At 47.0% G+C, this 22,190-nt stretch overlaps 1 protein-coding gene across 4 annotated transcripts; it reads left to right on the top strand.

Moving 5' to 3' along the window:
- The first annotated feature begins 419 nt into the window (after positions 1–419).
- Mfap5 (microfibril associated protein 5) lies at positions 420–16,434 on the top strand. Of its 4 annotated transcripts, XM_048444298.3 has the most exons (10): positions 424–629; positions 1,232–1,291; positions 2,703–2,738; positions 8,159–8,191; positions 8,483–8,515; positions 9,454–9,489; positions 12,149–12,178; positions 13,550–13,637; positions 14,217–14,290; positions 16,117–16,434. In XM_048444298.3, the coding sequence occupies exons 2-10, from the start codon at positions 1,234–1,236 to the stop codon at positions 16,227–16,229; spliced, it is 501 nt and encodes a 166-aa protein (XP_048300255.3). In that variant the 5' UTR covers positions 424–629; positions 1,232–1,233; the 3' UTR covers positions 16,230–16,434. The 4 variants fall into 4 exon arrangements, with proteins under 4 accessions (XP_048300256.3, XP_087760401.1, XP_048300255.3 ...); XM_048444299.3 differs by lacking the exon at positions 9,454–9,489 and having other exon boundaries at positions 420–629; XM_087904273.1 differs by lacking the exon at positions 2,703–2,738 and having other exon boundaries at positions 426–629.
- The last annotated feature ends 5,756 nt before the right edge of the window (positions 16,435–22,190 follow it).

The raw sequence follows: 22,190 nt of genomic DNA, 5'->3' as shown, positions 1-22,190 counted from the left end.
AGGGAGTGGAAAGAGGGGAGAGGTGAGGAGCGGAGAAGAGGAGAGAGAAGGGAAGAGAGGAGGGGGAAAGAGAGAAAGGAGTAATGATCCAACTACAGAAGAAAGCCAGAGAGATAGAAACAGTCTGGAAAGATTCAGGAAAGCATGCCAAGCAAGAGCGATAAACAGGAACCCAAGGAAGAAAGGCAAGCATGGGCCAAATGGCGTGAGGGAAAGTGGGTTAATGGAAGGAGGGGAGAAGTGGGCCTGGGCCAGCCCTTCGAGGGAGCATTGAGCTCCCTCTCCAGTGTGGTCATAACCTTTGAAATGAGGGTGTGAGTGGCTGCAAATTCCCATCTCCTGTCTCATTCCAACCTTATTGTAACACACTGCTTTCTAAGCCTCTGGCCTGGCCTCCTCTTCTCTCTCTCTCTCCCTCTCTCTCTCCCTCCCATCCTCCCTCCCTCCCTCTCTCTCGCTTGCTCTCCCTCATCTCATTGTTTCAGAATAGGCCAAATCTGAAGTCCTTCCAAGGGTGTGGCTGTGTTCATCTTATTTCCCAGACCAAGCAGAACAGCGGGTAAGCGTGAGACGGGCAGACACATACAGCAGCCAGAGGACACGGTGGACAGAGCGGAGCACTGTAGACAGTGAGTTGTTTCCAAACTGTATAGAAGGAATGTCTGTGTGTGCCTGGCTGTGCATGTGTACACGAAAGGGTGAAGAATGTCCCCGACTGAGAGCCGAGCCCTCTCCCAGTTATGCATGGAATTCAAAAGAGAGGGTGCACCAAGAAGAGCGGATGATACTTAAAAAGACACAGACCGCAGAGGGAAGATCAGGTGTTAGGAGTGAAGGAGGCTTCAGGGCAGGGCCAAGTGTGGTTGAATCAGGATACAAAAGATCCTCCTGGTCACATGCCTTTATTCCCAGCTACCCAGTGGGTTGAGAAAGGGGGATGGCTTGACCCCCTGTTGACCAGGAATTCAAAAATAGCCTGAACCTGGAAGGAGACTCACATTAAAAACATTCTCTGTAGAAGAGTCGTGGCAGTAAGAATAAGAAGTGACCAAAGAAAAATGTGAGGGAAATGAATGTTGGAAGAAAGATAAGCAAAGGTTTGGTCCGAAAAGAGAAAACAAGAGGGTTTGGAGGGTGGCAAAGGTAGAGGGCGTGTGGCATCTTTCCCTAGAGGCGAGACTCCGCCCTCTCTCACCATTGTGCATGTTCTTGCTCTCCTCTCCCTCCTTAGACATGCCGTTACTCGGGTCCCGGTCTCTGCTGCTTGTCCTGGCTCTCATTATTCCCTCTGGTGAGTCCCTGATTTGATTCTTTAACATTAGCTCCTTAGCTCTACGTGTGCAAGGGGCTGGGGGTTAGATGGCAGGGCTCTGAGGCTTACGGGTGAAAGACTCCCGGGGGGGGGGGGGGTCTTCCTCCAGGAGAGACCCCGTGCCCCATGGACCAGTCGAAACCACGCGAACGAATGCGAACAGCAAGAGGTTTATTCGGATTCACAGGTACCTGGGGCGGCAAAGCCTCTTGGAAGACTCGCGCGCCTCCAGGTTGGGGTGAGGGGTTCTTATAGGAGAGCAAAAGCGCGGGTACAGAAGCGAAAAGCGTGGTTATGGGGATTCATTCCATTGGTCAATTCAAATAAGACTAAGAGTGCACGCTGAGTGGCAAATTCTTGACCTTTCACCTAAATACCAAGGAGGGGGTTGTCCAGGGGCTTCCTGTTTTTCTTATCTCTTCCTGCTTTCCTAGCTGGAGACCCGATGGCCGGCTGTAAATACCCTGACTCACATCCTGTCACAGGACAAAAGGCCTCCTCCCCCTTATTTTATAGTAAAGGCTTGACTCTAATGCCTTACATTCCAACATCCAGGGTGGTATTTTTTTCTTTTTTCCTTTTCACGGGGGCCTGGGGAGCAATACGCCGCGTCAAAGACAAGCATGCAGAGGGTGACAAGAGGTGACCTTAGACATGGGGTACCTAAGAAACTGATGTCAGATGAAAACCCCAGTGCTTATTAATCACGAAAAAAGAGCTGCATATAAATGTATAACTCAATACACACCAAAGGAACAAGAAATTACACAAACATACAGGGAAACCCTTGAGGGAAAGCAGCAAAATCACGCACATTTACACCTAACGCTCGCTTGGGCAGACACACAAGGATACTTACATACATGAGGGAAGTCCCACGACACCTACACACAAAAGAAAAGCGCTAATGCCACAGAATCCAGCTCAAGACTTTGCCACAGAAAGCAAGCCTAGGCTTGGAAGGAAGGCTGCTGTGTTTCCCCCGTCTCTGCCAGATGAAGGCTGACAGAGCAGTTCTTCCGCCCTGCCCAGTGTGCAGCTGACTCAGGAGCTGTGGGCCCAGGCAAGGCACACTCGGAAGGCTGCTGGGTTCCTCTGTGGACCATGCCCCTTCCTGATGGGATTGAGGAAAAGGGAGGAAACTGAGTCAGGGCAGAACAATAGCGGATTTTGTTCTCAAGAAATTGTCTTTCCAGAGGGTTTTTTTTCTTTTCTTTTTTTAAATGCTTCATTAGTTTTATGTTTAGCCTAGTGGTCTTGTGTCGAAATATATCGGGACAAATCCCGAAGATAAAATAGAATTTTTCCGCTGTATTCTGGCTTGTCTTTGAAAAGTGTTACGGTGGAGAGAGCTGGGGCCACTCACATCCCTTTTCTCTCTTTGTGACAGACTGGCAGCCCATGAGGACCAATGGCCAACGAGGAGGTAGGTGAAGATTTCTTATGGGGTCAGTAGGATCCTTGACAGGGTGATGTAGAACAGTGAGAGTTGAGGCTCTGATCTAGGGTCGGGCAAGGTGGACCAGTTGTAATCTCAGCACTCAGGGAGAGGAGGCAAGCGGATTGAGTTCAAGGCTGGCCAGGAATACGTAATGAGACTCTCAGACCAGAATGCGTCCTAGGACAGTGAGCCTCATTTCAAGGTATGTAAGGCAGGAGCACCAGTACCCACAATTCCTTCGTCCCATTCATAAAACCTCGTCTCCTTTTCCGCTCTCCCTGAGCCTTCGGTGCCAGGCTCCCCTCACTCTGTACATCTTTTACCTTGTTCAGAAAGTCTCTGAGCAATCCTTACAGGAAGCATTACTATTATTTTATTATCTGCAATCTTTTTTTGTTTCTTTCTTTTGTTTTTGGTTTTCTTTTTACTTTTAGAGACAGGGTTTGTCTATGTAACCCTGGCTGTCCTGTAGACCAGGCTGGCCTCGAACTCACAAAGATCCGCCTGCCTCTGCCTCCTGAGTGCTGGGATTAAAGCACTCATTAAAGCGTGCATCACCACGCTTGGCTTGTTATCTTGAAAACTGAACCCAGGTCTTTACATATTAGGCAAGAGTCTTACAAACGAGCTACATCCCCGCACCTTTTTCTTTCCTTACTGGTGGGGGCTCTGCTTTGTTTCTTTACCACTTTTGTGATGCTGTGGATTAAACCCAGGGCCACACGAAGGCTAAGATCCTGCTGACCCCTGGCCTACACCCTCAGACTCCAGAAAGAGCTATGTAGGCACATGAACAGCAGAAAATAAAAATGCAAAGACATGGTAGGAAATTGGCTAAAACTTTTTCTAAACACACACGCATGCACACGGACACACACACACACACACACACACACACACACACACACTAACCTTGATTAACACGGTGCTGAGATCTGAACACTGCTTTATGTGTCCTAGCCAGGGTTCTACTCACTGAACTACATCTCCAACCCCATCCAAGTCCTTTTCTTTTCTTTTTTTTTTCTTTTTTTTTCTTTTTTGAGACAGGGACTCACTGTGTAGCTTCAGCTGGCCTGGACCTTGTTCTAATTGACCAAGCTAACCTTGAATTCACAGATCTGCCTGCCTCTGTCTCCTTAGTGCTGGGATTAAAGGCATTACATTACAACCATCTCAGTTCTATATTTTAATCTGCGGTACCAGCACTTACAGCAATCAGTATATACTAGGGGCATATGTAAAACAACAAAATTATAAAATAATGCTTTACACTTGTAAAACACAATGCATTCTGGTATATTTATCTTAACTCATTTAAAAAATATGCCAGTTGTCAGATGGGCGGTGGGGGTGGCACATGCCTTCAATCCCAGCATTCAGGAGGCAGAGGCAGCAGATCTCTGAGTTTGAGGCCAACCTGGTTTATGGAGTGAGTTCCAGGACAGCCAGGGCTACACACAAAGAAGCCCTGTCTTGAAAGAAAAAAAAAAAAGGCAGTTGTAAATACAAAATAGTAGTAGCAATAATAATGATAATAATAGCAGCAACAACTAAAGGGGACATGGCGGCACAGGACTTTAAATCCCAGCGCTCAGGAGGCAAAAGGGGCAGATTTTTGAGTTTCAGGCCAGCTGATCTTCATAGCGAGTTCCAAGGTAGGACCAGGACCTCTGCAGCGAGACCTTGTCTAAAAAAAGAAAAAAAAAAAGGAAAAAAAGAAGGAGTTAAAACCCTTTTTCCTTTTGTTTTCCCGTTATATCCAAATCCGAGGGTCTGAACCTTCTGGTTTTAGCAGCGGCAAAAGTTAACCAGCCGCCTGGGCTCGGTCCGCCAAGCTGTTTACGGACCCATCCTGGCCTGTGATTCTCCGGCAGATATTCTGGTTTAACTGTCCCGAGATTTCTTTTCATTCCGCGACTTTCCAGCCCCAAAGGAAACATTTAGATGGTTGTTCATACAGAATTCTTCCAACTGAGATCCAGCCAGCCATTGGGGAATCTGGCCTGCAGTCCTGTAGCCCGCTGCCACACTCCCAACGGCTCTGCGGTGACCTCACCTCTTTCTGCGTAGCTAGTCTGGAATGTGGGCTAGCCTCTTGAGGCTGGATCGGGAGGGACTGCGGTCCACCCTGAGGAAGCCCTCACCCCTTTACAGCCACAAAAACGATCTAAATCCGTAAATTTTCAAATATCCTCTGGAAATGAGACAGGCATGGATTCCTTTTTTAATCAAAACTTTGTGCCAGGTGGTGGTGACACACGCCTTTAATCCCAGCACCGTGGAGGCAGAGGCAGCTGACATCTGTGAGTTCGAGGCCAACTTTTGAGTTCCGGGACAGCCAAGGCTACACAGAGAAACCTTGTCTTGAAAAACCAAACCAAAACCAAAACAAAACAAAAAACAAAAATGTGTTCTGAGCCAGATGTGGTGGTAAGCCTCCTCAAAATGGGGAGTTTGAGTCCAGCCTCAGATGCATGAGTTCCAGGTAATTCAGAACTTTCTTCTGACCTCTCGGGCATGGAGCACAGTCATACGTGCAAGGACAACATACAAAAATAATTGAAATTAAAGTAAGATGCATTTTTTCTCCTTAATTTTTTAGGTTTTTTATTTTATGTATATGAAGCTTTGGCCTACATGTATGTTCGTGCACCAAGTGTATGCTGGGAACTAAACACAGGTCCTCAGCAAGAGCAGCATGTGCTCTAAACTGCTGAGCTACCTCTCGAGTCCAAAATTCTTTGGAAAAGGCACGGCATTGGACATCAAATGGGGAATAACCAATGTGAGCCCCTAAACTACAAAGGAAATTCAAGTCTCTTGCTTGACTACCTCCCTTCCTTTCTCCTCTCTGCTTTCTTCCCCCATTCCTTTCTTTTTCTTTTTCTTTCTTTCTCTCTTTCTTCCTTTATTTTTGTTTTGTTTTGTTCCGTTCCGTTCTGAGACAGGGTTTTTCTGCGTACCAGCCCTGGCTGTCCTGGAGCAGCTCATCTGGAACTTACAAAGATCCAGGGACTGAAGGTGTGCGCCACCACACCGGCTCCTCTTGTTTGTTTTTCTGTTACACAATGTCTCCTGTGAGCTGACTTTGAACTTCAGGTCTTCCTGCCTCCACCAGCCAAGTGCTGAGATTATAGACATGAGCCACACAACAAGGGCCAGGTGAACATGCAGAATTTCTTACTCCCAGGGTCTAGCGCTGCCTCCCAAGGAGAACCATGGAACGTGCTGAAACTTCAGGGGGCTTCGTCATAGCCAAAAACTACATCTCTGGTTCTGAGATGGGGTCAGAAGAGAAGAGCAAGGCTATTTTATTGTTTTTTACTTTTCAGGACTTCTGTAACCTTTTGCTTTTCAAAAACGTTCTGATGCCAGACTTGGTGGCCTTTGATGCCAGCATCCAGGAGGTAGAGACAGGAGGATTTCTATGAGTTCAAGGCCAGCCTGACTGATCTAAATACTGAGTTCCAGGATACCTAGAGCTACATACTGAGACCCTGACTTTCAAAAATAAACAGCCAGGCAGTGGTGGCATGTACCTTTAATCCCAGCACTCAGGAGGCAGAGACAGGCGAATCTTTGTGAATTCGAAGCCAACCTGATCTACATGAGCAAGTTCCAGGACAGCTAGGAGCTAGGACTGTAACACAGAGAAACCCTGTCTGGAAACACAAAAAATAAAACAAGCAACAACAACAAAATCAATCAACCAAACAAAAAACTTGCTAGAAGATGGGAGACAGGGTTTTATTGGTAGTGGTTCTTTGGTTTTGTTTTGTTTTGTTTTTTGTTTCTTTGTTTACTCTTTGGTTTTTTGAGACAGGGTTTCTCTGTGTAACAACCTTGGCTGTTCTAGAACTCACTATGTAGACCAGGCTATTCTCAAACTCACAGAGATCTGTCTACCTGCCTCTGCCTCCTTAGTGCTGGGATTAAAGGTGTGTGCCACCACTCCTGGCTCAGGGGGACAGGGCTCTGGGGAACAGGTTTTTACTGTGTATGCCATTCGTGTGTGAGTGTCACCATACCTGGCTTGATAAACATTCTCTAAAGAAACTATTAATAAACTCGGGGCTGGAGAAAACTGTTCTTAGAGGTTTAATCTGATTTACTTTCTGAAGCTTGTGAAAATGAGCCAAAAAAAAAAAAAAAAAAAAAGCTAAGGCAAACTACATGAATTTGCTGCCCTCTAGTGGCGAAGCAAACTAGTGGATTATGACAATAGCCCACAGTCGAAAGTGGACTATTTGCTGGGTATAGTGTTGAAAAATTATTACCCCCGTGTGAAGAGATAAATATATCAATGTGACTACTTTGCCGCAATAATTATTTCACTTTGTATGTATGTATCAAAGCATCATGTTGTACACCTTAAACATGTATAATGAAAATATACACATTTTGCTAGGCAGTGGTGACACATGCCTTTAATCCCAGCACTCTAGAGACAGAGCCAGGAGAATCTCTGTAGTCAAAGCCAGTCTGGTCTACAGAGTGAGTTCCAGGACAGCCAGGTCTGCACAGAGAAACCCTGTCTTGAAACTTCCCCTGCCCCCAACAAAAAATACAGTATTTGAGCCAGACACATCAGAATATACACATTAGCACATTAGAAGCTATGCTTAGCATGTGTAAGGCTCTAGGCTACTCCCCAGTATAATATACAAACAAACACTCACACACACACACACACACACACACACACACACACACACACACACACACATACACACATACACAAATTGCAATATCAGCCGAGCCTGAGTAAATTCACACCTATAATCCCAGCATTTGAGAGTCTAAGACAGGAGGATTTTGAATTCCAGGTTAGCCTGGGATACAAGCATGACCATATTTCAAAATAAAAAGATAATCATGCCCTGAAGTATCTATATAAAACGAGAATATTAATGGCCACACTGGTAGTGTGGTCACCAAATTCATAAAGCCCTGAGTTTGATCCCCACACACACACACCACAAAACCAGGCATGCATGAGAATGTATGTTTATTATTCCAACACTTAGGAGTCGGAGACTTAAGAATTATAAGTTCAAGGTCATTCTCAGTTATGTAGTGAGTCGCACACCAGCCTGGACTACCTGAGACTCTACCTAAAAAAAAAAAAAAAAAAAAAAAGTGCAAAGTGGTCATCAATTATTTGGTCATTTAGAGATATTTTTAACTTTTAACTTATTTATTTATAATTTTTACTTTATTTACCTGTTTATTTGTGAACAAACTATTCTATTCAGAGATCTGAAGTGCACGCCAGGTTTGAAGGAAAAAAAGCTGACGAGGTCAACAGGATCCAATGCACGGGGGGTTGTGCCAAGCAGTTTCACTGACTGGAACCGCAAGGGTGGGATGCCCAGAGAAATCTTTTCTGTTTATTTTTTCAGATGATGTGGCTGAGACATTCACAGAAGACCCTAGTAAGTCAGTGCGGATTGGGGTGTTTACTTAGCGCCACTGGAGACAGAAGGGGTTGAGGGTGATGGTGACCCACTGAGCAGCCTTTTGTCCCCCTTAGTGGCCACCCTCACCCCAAGCATGCCAGCCTCAGTATCCCCTTTCCCTCCACTTCTCTCTGCAACCATCCGGCAGCTGGTTTGCCTGAGTCCACTGCTTCCCTTTCAATCCTTCTCTCTCATCCAGCTAAACAGCCCCGTATCCAGCGGCTCCTCTGCCCCCTTCACCTCCCGCCCCATTTCTTGTCTCTGCAGATCTGGTCAACGACCCTTCTACAGATGAAACAGGTGATGTTTACTACAGTTCTTAAGGAATGGCGCGGTCTTGTAAATTCACAGTGTTCGTTCCAGCTCCTGAGTTGATCTTGTATTTTTAGCTCTGGGAAAAGGGGGTCATGGGTGTGTCGTTCAGTGACTGGAAGCGTTATAAAAAGGGAGAGAAGCTTGCTAGTTCCCGAAGAGGGAAGAACAGGGCTGACAAGGTGGCTCAACATGTAAAGGTTCCTGCTACTCAACCTGAGGAGCTCAACTTGACATGGCAAAGGGAGAGAACAAACACCCCAAAATTGTCCTCTGACCTCCACACACATGTACTCTAACATGTATATGCACATCTGTGCACATGTGAGCACATACATACACAAATTAAACCAACAAATGTAAAGTTTAAGAAAGGAGGGGAACAACGTGTATCAATAGCTAAAACAAGACCTGTAAGGGCCAGACGGTGGTGGCACAGGCCTTTAATCCCAGCACTCGGAGGCAGAGGCAGGTGGATCTCTGCAAGTTCTAGGCCAGCCTAGCCTCCAGAGCAAGTTTCAGGACAGCCAGGGTTACACAGAGAGACTCTGTTTGTGTTGAAAAACAAAAACAAAACAAGACCTGTATGAGGCTGGAGAGATGACTCAGCAGTTAAGAGCACTGGTTGCTCTTCCAGAGGACCCAGGTTCAATTCCCAGCATCCACATGGCAGCTCACAGCTGGGATCTGACACCTTCACACAGACATATATGCAGGCAAAACACCAGGCACATTAGAAAAAAATGAAAAAAAATAGCTGTACATTAAAGATATTCACCCAAAGACATCCCCAATTACTTGACATAATTCCCTTCCCCTGGACGTGCACCTTGCCCTTGCTCTGACGTCAGCGCGCTCCCTTGTCCCGCGCCTCCGCCCTCGTGATTCCAGGCCCTTCTCACACCTAATGTTTTGTGCCTTTTCAGTTCTGGCTGATATCACACCTTCCACAGATGACCTGGGTGAGTTCAGATCTGGGATCCCAGGGCCACCAGGGCCACTCTGGGCTTTCCCCCAGAGCCCATACGGAAGGCAAGGCCGCTGCTGAAGTACCCTAAACAGAGCTACAGCTTGTACCATACATCCTTCCAGCCCTTTGTGCTAAGTTAATGCTCGTTCGGAATAAGCAGGAACTGTGTGGTTTAATATACAAAATACAGAGATGAGATCTCTCGGTGTTTCCGAGACTGGTGGGTAAGGGCAAGATAAATATGCAAACCCAGGCGAAAGGACAAGCAGAGGGTGGCACACGGAGAAAACCGGACTCTTTAGAGAACAGGAAATAGGAAGAAAAGGAGGCAGAGCCTAGATTTCTTGCTGTTGTTCTTAGGGCTGGAGCTGGGCGTCATACATACTAAGCAAGTGCTCCACACTAAAACGCACCCCTGAGCCTAGGTTGGTTTTGGTGTGTTTGTTTATTTGTTTGCTTTTTGTGGTTATTGCTTTTTTTTGTTTTGTTTTGAGACAGCATCTCTCTGTTGCCCTGGCTGGCCTAGAACTCCACAACATGGATCAGGCTGGCTTCAGATTAACAGAGATCTGTCTGCCTCTGCCTCCCCCATGCGGATGTTGAAAGAGTGGGTCACCACACCCAGGTTCCTAGGTTATTGTTAACAAACGTTTTTGAAAGCCAACTGCATCAAAGTGTCATCAGCATCAAAGTGAACAAAAGAGAATTTCTTCTATCAGGGACCTTTTGTCCAATGAACAATAGGATGTGCATTGTTACCCCGCTTCACAAAAAGCTATCAGTGGGGCAAGCAAAAGGACGCTGCGAGGGACTGGAAGTGGTCCTCACTATGCTCGGTTTGGGGAGCAGGGAGGGGTTTTCTGCAGGACTCCTGTTGATTGGATGGTTTTCTTGAAAGGCAGGTAGAAGAGCAAATCAAGTGAGTAGGCGGGACTCCCTCATAGGAGTGTAAAAGGCTTGGGGTGGGGGGGGGGGGGCGATGAAGGCCTGAAGGGAAGCCTGAGGCCAGGGAATGGTTTAATCAGTTTTGTGCACTGGGAAGATCCCTCACTTTCACCACTGCAGCCCACTGCTGCTCCCCAACCTCCGGGGCCAGGAAGGGAAAGGATTTAACCACAAGTTGCCTGGAACTCAGAAGCAGGAGGCCCAGTAAAGGATGGACAGCAGAAAGGCCGAGGGAGTGGGCATGAAAGGTCGTCTGCATGGTAGAGGGGCTGTGACTACAACGGCCTGTTCCCAGCCATGCTGGCTGGCTGGTAGTGCAGGTCACCGGAAGAACAAAGCAAATTGGGAATGGCATGTTGAATTTGAAGAATCTCCAAAAAAGACAAAGACGTGGATAAGATACCAGTTAGACCAGTTAGTGTATGCATAGCTTCAGAATTGGGATCTGAATGAGAAGCACAAGATTGGAAATTAGTCAGCCAGCACAGGGCTGTGTCCAAAAGCGTGCAGTCTGGGCTGGAAAGATGGCTCAGTGACCAAGAGTTCTTCCAGAGGGACCCGGTCCTGTTCCCAGCACACACACATGGTGGCTCCCAACCATCTCCAACTCCAATCCTATGGAATACAGTGCCCTCTTCTGGCCTCCTCGGGCACTGCACACATGGGGTATACAGATACACATGCAAGCAGAGCACCCGTACACATAAGATAAAAACAAAGTTTAAATTGTTTCAAAGAAGAAAGAGAGGAAGGAAGGAAGAAAAAAGAAAAGAAGGAAGGAAGGAAGAAAAAAGAAAAGAAGGAAGGAAGGAAGGAAAGAAGGAAGGAAGGAAAGAAGGGAGCTGTAGAGGTTATCTAGCCTTTTCCTGCTCTTCTTTCCATCAAAAACTCTTCCAGAGATATCCTCCCAGATAACTGTCCTGCCAATCTGCCTCCTCACCCACTAACTCCTGCCTAGAAACCAGGTGCATATTAACCTATACCTAGGTCAGCGTGAGCTATGAGCCTGGCCCCTCCCGTTCATTACCCCAAACCTCTCACCAAAAAGGCTGTGATTAGGAACCCCCTCTTATAGAGAAGAGGCCTTGTCTGGGGAGAAGTTCCTAGTCCCCTCTGCCCAGCTCTCTCTCGGGTGCAAGTTGTCTGAGAAACGGGACCCTTTGTCTTGGGTTTCTAATAATTTGCTAGTTACTGCTGAGTAGGGTAGTATGTGCTTGTAATCCCAGCATCTGAGGGGGTGAGGCAGGAAAATCACCTAAGTTCAAGCGTTTGAAACTGGGTCACATAGGGAGACCTCCCATCTCTTCAAAAAAGTTTTATTTTATTTTTGTTGCTGTTGTTGAGACAGGGTCTTACTGTGTAGCCCCAGCTGCCCTGGAACACTGTATGGACCAAACTGGTCTTGAGCACACAGTAATCTGCCCATCTCTGCTTCTGGGTGCTGGATAAATTTAGACATTAATTCAACAAATTCCTCAACTCTCCACAAGAGAAAGGTGAAAGCCAGGATTCCATCTTAATGACTAAGTCTCTTTGCTTGTGTGGTTGATATCAGCCTGGGGTTTCCCTTCCAGAAGTTGCTAAGAGTCATCAATGTGCTTGTTCTTTATTTCTGAGTGTCCTGACTGGGTCTGAGTGAACCACATGATAGTTAGGTGGTGACCTTCTAGAATTGTTAATAACAGAACAAAATGTCTGTCTTCCAGCCTCAGCCGGTGACAAAAATGCTACTGCAGGTATGGTTGTTGTTATTATTATCATCATTTTATGTGTTTGGATGTTTGCCTGTGTGTCACTCTGTGTACCACACGCATGCAGTACTGTTGGAGACCAGAAGAGGGCGTCAGATCCCCTGGAACTGTAGTTACAGATGGGGTGGGCACTGTGGACATGCACAGGGTCTTCTGATTTTTTTTTATTATCTTCTCTCTCTCTCTCTCTCTCTCTCTCTCTCTCTCTCTCTCTCTCTCTCTGTTTTCGTTTAGTTGGTTGGTTGGTTGGTTTTAGGGCTTTTGAGATAGGATTTCTCTGTGTAGCCCTGATTGTCCTGGAACTCACTCTGTAAGCCAGGCTGGCCTCGAACTCACAGAGATTCACCTGCCTCTGCCTCCCTAGTGCTGGGATTAAAGGCTTGTGCCACTACCACCTGACTGGCTTTTCTTTCTCCCTCTCTTTCTTAAGCTTTATTGATTTATGTACTTTGTGTGTACGGGTGTCTCATCTGCACACCAGAAGAGAACATCAGAGCCCATGGGACTACAGTTACAGATGGTTGTGAGTCACCATGTGGGTGCTGGGAATTGAACGCAGGTCCTCTGGAACAACAGCCAGTGCTGTTAACCACTGAGCCATCTCTCCAACCCCATGGTTACTTTTGTGCATTCTTTTTTTAAGCTTTTATCCCTAAAGATTTTTTCCCTTGTCCTTTGAAGAGTATTAGGCACATTTTCTAGTTTCTTTCCAGTTCTCCACCAAAGAGTAGCTCCAGGATTCTTCATTCCCACAAGTTCATTTTCCTCCTTTTCAAAATGATCTTCTATCCTAAAAGCCACAGGGAAAGATGTGACCACCTTTGACTAGCCCTCAAACCACCCTCTCCCTAAATTACCTTTGAACTTTACTTGGTAATTAATGAATTAGGAAATAAATCAGCTTGACTGCAGACCCCATGTTACTGTGGACAGGACGCTTGACACTGGTTCCTGTAACATTCTGGTAGTTCTGACCCACAACTGCCCGGAACAAGAGAACAGAGCAAGGGCCCTGTGCCTGAGATTCTCATTCTTCAGAAAGAGACAACCAGATTTCAGGGTCATATTTCATGGCACTACCTGAATAGTCCTAGAAAGACTTTTTGTTTTTCCCCAAGATGAGTCTTTAGAGATTAGTTTACCTACTTTTGCTTCCAGGTTGGGAAACACCTAAATTTCATTTGAAGCAATTGTCTCTTGCTCTGTTTTTGGTGAGCAAGAAGGACATGCCCCAAAATGCAGTGACTTTTGTAAAAACTACTCCATCTCCCCCCATTCTATCCCCCTTCTCCCAGCCCTTAGCCCTTTATTTACACTGCTTAGATTTGGACTTCCCTATTTTTGTGTGTTGGACAGAGTGCCGGGATGAGAAATTTGCTTGCACTAGGCTGTACTCTGTCCATCGGCCAGTTAAACAGTGTGTTCATCAGGTCTGCTTCACCAGGTAAGAGGTCCCAGAATGTCCAGAGAGCACCTTCCATGATGGTTGTGTTTGGGTCAGTAACTGGTTAATGAACACTCACCACGGAACCACAGACCCCTCTGCCCACCCCTTTGCTGGGGCAGAGGTTCTAACCTGCATAGGCATAACCTAGTCAGTCATTTCTGAAGGTGCCGCCTAGAAGTTGGCATCTGGGTTGAAGTGTCCACAGAACAGTCTGATGGAATTCCTGCCATCTAGGAAGGAAGACGGTGAGAGATACGGGTTGAATTAGCTGAAGCGAAAGACCCAGTTCTGAGGTGGAAACCAACAGACAGAAGTATTAGGACTTTTGACGCCAAGTGACATATGCAAAGTGCCCCAAGAAGAGTAATTAATATCGCATCTTTTGTTTTGTTTTTATCATTAAAACCATTTCCATTCCCTACACTCTGCTGAGGGAAAGATTTCTCAAAATTACCTGCTTAGGAAAATCTAGACAAAGGGAGGCCCGTGGGGAATAGGGAATTGAAGAGGGACCCTGGCTGGACCCTCTCACCTTCTCGGTCTCTTTCCTCACCCATGACTTCGGCACTGCGGCAGCTTGCGGCGCATGTACATCATCAACAATGAGATCTGCTCCCGAATTGTCTGTAAGGAGCACGAGGCTATGAAAGGTGAGCTGATGTCCGCTTGGGGAGTGGACGGGGTGAGCTGATGTCCACGTGGGGAGTGGATGGGGTGAGCTGATGCCTGTGTGGGGAGTGGATGGGGTGAGCTGATGTCTGTGTGGGGAGTGGACGGGGTGAGCTGATGTCCGCGGGGGGAGTGGAGTGGGTGAGCTGATGTCTGTGTGGGAAGTGGATGGGGCAGTTATGAGCGATAAACAACAGAGTTTGATGCTGTGGGACCTGATGTCTGGTTCCTAAGGAGGGTGCTGGGCGGTTCTTTTGTTTCCCATCAGCCCCTATTGGAAGCTACACTGAATAAACTGACTATATCCTACCCAAGTATCCCTAAGTCCCTTCCTAGCTAGACCTCAAGCCCAGCTTTCCTACGGGGAGAATTTTCTGAAGCTCAAGCTGCTTCTAAACTTTATTTTTTAGATAAAAGAAAAAATCTTGAGTATATGAGTGTTTTGATCAAATGTATCTATGTAAACATATGCATACAGCCCATGGGAGACAGAGGAAGGCATTGGATTTCCTGGAACTGGAGTTGCAGATGGTTGGAAGCCATCATGTGGATGCTGGGAACTGAACCTGGGTTCTCTGCAAGAGTAGCCAGTGCTCTTAACTGCTGAGCCGTCTCCCTAGCCCTTCTCTGGCTGTTTAATGCTATGTTTTAGAAGTCCTGGGGAATAGCTAGGTCATAACTACAAATAATAGAACCAATGGCCATGTTGATCATCAGCCCTGTCCACAGCTCTAAAAAGAACACAGACATGTTTGGAGACAGGAGAGTTTAGGTAGGACCCATAACATAAAAAATAGGACACTTGGAGAGTGGCTACATTATAAACATTCCCCCAATTCGAGAAACCATTCACATTGCTTAGTATGACATTCCCAAGGCAGAGGAAGGTGGGAAGATGTTTAAAGAATAATTTTCGAGGCACCAAACCCTGTGGCTGTAGATCATGCATGGTGGGAACAAACATTCTTCTCACCTTCGCCATGGACAGCCCCGAACGGCGGCTGTGGTTGGTGTCAACACCACAAACCCGGTCCCTTTTGACTCAGCAGCCCGCTTTGCACTAGGTTCCTGAGTAAGAGCTGTAGTTGACTTCGCAGAAGGAAACTCGCTGCTCGCCCCCATTGGCTCCGTGCAAGCCACCTGCGAGGGAAACACCTTGACACCGACTATGAGTGTTGGGCGCTCTAGGCACTTTTCAAGTTCCTCGGGGGATTTTACCGGAGCTAGCCGCTGTAAACACCTAACTGCGGGCGGAAGGACTGGACTTCATTTCTCTAGTTAGGACGTCCATGGCTGGGAGCTGGGAGTACAAAGGAAACTAATTTTGCCCACGTCGTTTCATTTCAGTCCTCACAAACACACCGTTGTGTCAGGTATTAGTGCTGATTTACAGAAAGGCACAAAGAGGTCCATATAAGGTTAGCAACTTTCTAGTAAGTTCCAAGGATCCAGAAGGGGCAAAGCTGAATATCTTAACCCGAACCTTTTCTTCCGGTGTGGTTTTTTTGGTTTTGGGTCTTTGTTTATTTGTTTTGCTTTTGTTTTTTGAGTCAGGGTTTCTCTGTGTAACGGTCCTGTCTGTCTGTCTGTCGTGGAACTCGCTTTGTAGACCAGGCTGGCTTCAAACTCACAGAGATCCGCCTGCCTCTACCTCCCGAGTGCTGGGATTAAAGGCGCGCACCACCACCGCCCAGCTCTTCCTACGTGTTTTTATGTTATCACACTGAAGCATTTTTTTCCTTTCCCTTAAAACAAGAGCCCTTTATGCAGTCGGGCATCTTCCCATAATGCTCTGCTTTTCCTTTAGATGAGCTTTGCCGGCAGATGGCAGGCCTGCCTCCAAGACGACTCCGTCGCTCCAACTACTTCCGGCTTCCTCCCTGTGAAAATATGAATTTGCAGAGACCCAGTGGTCTGTGATCATCAAGGAGGAAAGAAGAACATGTCGGGGAGAGGAATCAGGCATTCCTTCTCCTCCAGCCACCGGCGTCTGTCCCAGAAACATGTATTTTTTAAAGTAAGCCCTTTGCAATGGCCAGGCTTTGACCCTACTCTCTAATTTTCACCGGAACTGGTAACTCTTATCTCATTTTGTAATACTGACAATACACGGTCTATGTTGTTTCATGGTTTTGCTGATTTCCAGTATCACAGGCAAGGTGGATAGACCTTGACCACACAACTTAGGCACAGTCTACACTCAGCACTTACAGAAGAAAGGGGCCGGGGAGGGTGTGGCTCAGTTGGCAGAGACTTTACCTAGCTTGTGAGAATCCCTAGGTCTGATGGCATAAAACTGGAGATCAGAACTTTAAAGTCATCTTCGGCTACACATAAAGGTTGAGGACAGCATAGGCTATGTGAGACCCTAATCTCAGAAGACAGCTTTAGGTTAGTGCTCTTGTTTTTTTTAACGGTGCTATGACTCGGGGCCTTGCATCTGCTAGTCCAGTGCTCTACCACTAAGCTGCACTCCTCTGTCCTAAGCTAGTCACTGTAATTACTAAGTATGTCAGTATTAAACAGGAGCGTGGGAAAGGCTCTGCTCCTCCATTTTGTCTAGCCACGCAACTTCCTTCAGGCGCCTTCTAGATGCTTCCTAGATTAATGCCTCAACATTTACATATGCTTCTCTACTCACTTGAGCATTTTGCATGTTTGTCCTAAAATTTGCCCAGCAAGTCTTCTTGACCAGAAAGGTCACGGGTGGGTCAGGGGGTGTTCAGTAGCTAAGAACACTGGGTGTTCTTCAATAGGACATGGGTTCAGTTCCCAGACAACACTTGCGCGGTGGTTCACAAACATCCATAAATCCACTCCCAAGGAGTCTGAAATCTTCTGGCTTCTGTGGGCCCTGCAGCCAAATGGTACACACATATGCATGTGGAAAGCACACAGAAAAATAAACCGTTTTTTAAAAAGGAAAAGGAAAGGTCATGGGCATTTTTTTTCCAACAGAATATTTTTATTGGCTCTCCATTATTTGGGAATTCCACATCATGACTCCGATCACGCACACTTCTCAGTCCTCCCAAGTCCAATCCCCCACCCTTGTAAACGGCTCTCCCTCCAAAGAAAAAAAAAAAACTGTCCAGTTTGTGTTGTCCATATGCTCACTGGGCGTTCTCTAGTCCTAGGAGATTTCCCAACAGAACCGAGAATTAATCAGTCTTACCTAACAATCCATAAAGATCCCAAATGCTGCCATCTGCTGAGCTCAGAGTCTGGGGTGGAAAGGAGGAAGCTATCAGGCGTGGATCTTGTCCCGTAATCTCCCGTGCAATGTCTTGGGCAGGCTGTCTAAGCGGGATATGGAGCTGGAAAGTAAACCTCATCTTTTCACCTATCTCCAGCAGCACAGGGGCCAGCCCATCTCCACAAGGCTAACTACGCAGCCTAATGTGACACCATGGCCACAATTCTGCTAGAACAAAATGCACTCTCCTGTCCCGCGCTACCGTCTCGCCCGCAAGAACCACGCGGGACACATAGGATCCTTCTGCAGAAAAGCTTTATGTCTCTTGGGAGCTAGAGCATAAGCCACATGGCGGAGACCCAGATAAGATGGAACCCATCCCTTATATAGGAAACAGACCCTGCTTTGGACGTGTCATTCTTGGATTGGTCAACTGCTCCCAGTCCCAGGTGATACCTTGGGAGTAGTGGAAAAATACCAACACATGTGAGCTTTCTAGCTCACCTGGCAGTGCAGCGCCATCTATGGTGGAGAGTGTGGTTGCGGCCTTCTACATCTCCCCCTAATTTACTTCTTTGCAGAAAGGCAACTCCCTCAAAAGGTAAAGATAGAGGTCGCACTTCCCAAAATAGAAACATTAAAATGGGCTTACACGGAATCTGTCCCTAGGCTCATGACACCTGGAACCTATCCGGCCTGTCCTCTGCCAATTTTCTGGGAAAGGGAACATACGGCAGGAAACCCTTATGCAGAGCGACTTATCTCTCAGAGAGGGCCATTCTCTGTGCGATGCTCTTCAGCTCGACAACCTTCAGGGCTAGCTAAGCCAAGCACTCCACCCTGTGCAATGGACCATTGTCCTAGGGGTGCAGGAGCTGGTTGGCTTAAACCTTACTGCTTCAACATAAATAACCACACATAAGCAGAGGCTCCCTATTCCAGGGCAGCCAGCGCTGTGCAAAAACCACTTTGTCCCTATGGCTTTGGGATTTGAGTCAGCAGACCATCCAGAGGAGAAACACTATTCCATAGCGTAGGACCGTTCCAAAACATTTCCACCCCCACCCATTCTTTGAAGTAGGGGATGAAGGACACAATCCAGGACTGGAATCCTTTGGCCAGGCTTATGTCCACTCGCGTGGAGTTGATTGTCACGATGGACCATCTCAAGGAGGACAGCAAATCATCAAAATTCTCCTGCAAGATACAAAGACAATTCTCGGGACAAGTTAGCCACTTTTATAAAGTTCTCATATGGTATACTGGTCACACATAAGGCTGGAGTTTTCCATACATAGCCCAATTGGGCAAGCTGCCATAAGATATCCACCTGTTCTTTATTCTACCTCTAATAGATGTATCTATGGTAGCCTGTTGATCCAGGGCTGTAGCCACTGTGGTAGATAACTGATTGAGGGTCTTTGTTTTTCATGATATAGGCCGTGCTGCCCCAGTGGCGCCTAGGAAAAACCCAGGCCCTGTTTGTTGATATAAGGTTTAAGATTTATTGGCTCCTGTATTCCTTGTTGGTACGGTGGCCTTGGGTTCCAGAGCCCGCCCGCCATCCAAGTGCTGTGTGCGGCCCTGGCTCCACCCCCAGGCGCCCCCGCCTTTCCCGCGGGGCCAGCCCAGACCTTCGCGGCTGTGTTGGTGGGGGAGTGTGGCGGGAGCCGACACCCAGACCGAGGCGGCACAGGCAGCAACATCTCAAGGTCCGCACCAGAGCTGCTGCGGCTCAAGGGGCCGATGGGAGAGGCGGCGACCAGGGCCGCTTCCCTACTAGCAAACTCTCAACACCTGTGCCACAGCAAAAGCGGCTGTAAACTCTCACAGATCCAGCCAACGACCCAATCACCCCAAAATCCAAGGGCCCTTCGCATCCACCTCCCTGCGGAACCCGAAACACCAGACAAGCCAAGCGTATACACAGCAATCTTTCAGGAGGACTTGAGTTCTTAAAATGCTAAGCTGTTCTTAAAAACTTAAGTCGCACTATGTAGATGCAATACGGTACTGCCTGTTTACTGCATCTAAACCTTAATTGCGCTTTTATTATGATAAATACGACCAGCCCTGCCTGAAGTCAGCATCGTTTAGCGTAGCCAAATGGAACCAAGCCATTTTACCCTCAGAGACCCTCACAGTTTTAGGTACATTGTAAGCCTTCTGGCCCGGCTGCCTGTGGCACCGCTGTGACATCCTCCAGGCCAGGCACCAACCGAGCCGCACCAATTGAGTCGGTGCAACGTGCTCCCCACCATAGCCACAGAGCAAAGCTCCGCTCCAGCTGCCCTCCAGCCCCAGCTGCACCCACTCCGAGCCCAAACCGGTGCATGGAGCAAAGCTGAACTCAGAGAAGCAGGCTTGCAGATCTGCGATCACTGAAAGGACCTCATTTAATATTTTAGGGAATTTGGGCGTCGTTTAGTCTCTTTGGCTGCTTCCTGCTGTTATTGGGCCGTTGCATTCTTAGGGGTATACACTACAACATTTCAGGAGGTCTCGGTGATTCAAACCACGTAAATCCCAAGTACACCCTTAGGCTCTCCTTTTCTGTGGAGACGAAAACAGAACCTCTTTTCCAAAACATCATATCCTTAGCAGTTTCTAAGTTTAAATATCTTTCTCCTATCCAGTACACAACAGACAACACACATAACATAACATAAAGCTTTTGACCTTGTAAATCAGCCTTCTCCCCCATTTTTACTTTCTAGAATCACTGGGGGGGGTCCTTTTTAACTTATTTTCTTTTCTGTCTCCCCCATTCTTTACCGGAGGGTCATTTTTTAACTTATCTGGGTGCGCGCACAACCTCCCACTGCTGCTCAGTTTCTGATATGCTCTCTGGACTTTAGAGCGTACCTCTCTGAGCACGCATGCCTGCAGTTCTGAATCCTCCTTGTGTCCAAGGGGTCTCCGGCGGTGCAAAGTTCTTCTTCTTCCCGGGTATGGCACCAGATGTCCCGCGCTTCCGTCTCGCCTACAAGAACCATGCGGGACACATAGGATCCTTCTGCAGAAAAGCTTTATGTCTCTTGGGAGCTAGAGCATATGCCACATGGCGGAGACCCAGATAAGATGGAACCCATCCCTTATATAGGAAACAGACCCTGCTTTGGACGTGTCATTCTTGGATTGGTCAACTGCTCCCAGTCCCAGGTGATACCTTGGGAGTAGTGGAAAAATACCAACACGTGTGAGCTTTCTAGCTCACCTGGCGGTGCAGCGCCATCTATGGTGGAGAGTGTGGTTGCGGCCTTCTACACTCTCCCCCCACCTTTATTTTCTGCTGGCACGAAGACCAAGCCCATAGCTTCCTGCTTGCTAGGCACAACCTCTACCACTGGGCCATATCCCCCCATTCAATCTTAAATAAGTGACTAGTTACATTTCATGAACACTTTTGACTGAAAAACCCAGCAACTCCCTATAAAACACCCAGCGGAATTCTGATGCGAGCTGCTCAATGATTATTACACGTGACAACAGGAATTGGATTCCTCGCATAACACAGAAAAGTAGCTAAATGGGGTCAGATTCTTGTGACTGGGAAGCAGTTGAGTTTAGTGAGATCTGTAAAACTGATTAAAGAGAGGGGCTGGAGAGATGGCTCAGTGGTTAAGAGCACTGCCCGCTCTTCCAAAGGTCCTGAGTTCAATTCCCGGCAACCACATGGTGGCTTCACAACCATCTGTAATGAGCAATCTGCTGCCCTCTTCTGGCCTGCAGGCATACACACAGACAGAATATTGTACACATAATAAATAAATAAATATTTAAAAAAAAAAACTGATTAAAGAGGTGGGGAAAAGACCCATTTGTGTGCTTCCCCTGTCTAGAGTTAAATACACTGGTGTATAGATAAACAGACTGAAAGCAAATTGCAGCCACAGTGAGGAAAACTCACAGGCTCAGGGCTTCAAATGGGCATCTTAGGTATCTCTTCCTGGGATTGCAGAGATGGCTCAGTGGTTAAGAGCACTGGCTGCTCTTCCTTAAGGCTCCAGGTTCAATTCCCAATGTCCACTGTGGTGACTCACAATGATCTGTATGTAACTCTAGTTCCAGGTGATCTAGCGCCCTCTTCTGGCCTCTGCAGGTACCAGACACCCACATGGTGTACAGGTAAACATTTATATACATAAAATAATAAAATAAAATAAAACAGGGTTAAGGACACTTTCTCCTCTGCGAGTTCAGTTCCCAGTCCCTGACACCCTCTTGTGGCCTCTGCAGGCAACTGGACACACTTGGGCATATTCTTACACAAGCATATACACAAAAATAAAGTAATTCTTAAACATAAGAATCTTTTCATAAGGCTTTTAAATACAAAATAATGATACAGATATTATTCTGGTTTTGTTTGTTTGTTTATTTTGGGGTGGGGTTTTTGTTTTGTTTTTCCACTATGGGATTTCTCTGTATAGCCTTGGCTGTCTTACAACTCACTCTGTAGACCAGGCTGGCCTCAAGTTCACAGAGATCCACTTGCCTCTGCCTCCCAAGTGCTGGGATTAAAGGTGTGTGCCACCATACCTGGCTAATTATCATTATCCTGATTTGACCAGTGCACATTGTGTGTATGTACTGAATTATATGTGGGCCAGTGAGACGGCTCAGCCAGTAAAGGAGCTTGCTGCCTAGCCTTTAGACCCGAGTTCAATCCCCAGAGCCCATAT

Source organism: Myodes glareolus, chromosome 3 (assembly GCF_982192425.1).
Source record: "Myodes glareolus chromosome 3, mMyoGla1.1, whole genome shotgun sequence".
Classification (NCBI taxonomy): domain Eukaryota; kingdom Metazoa; phylum Chordata; class Mammalia; order Rodentia; family Cricetidae; genus Myodes; species Myodes glareolus.
Note: the sequence above shows the minus strand (reverse complement) of the source record. Positions and strands in the feature narration are given on the sequence as shown.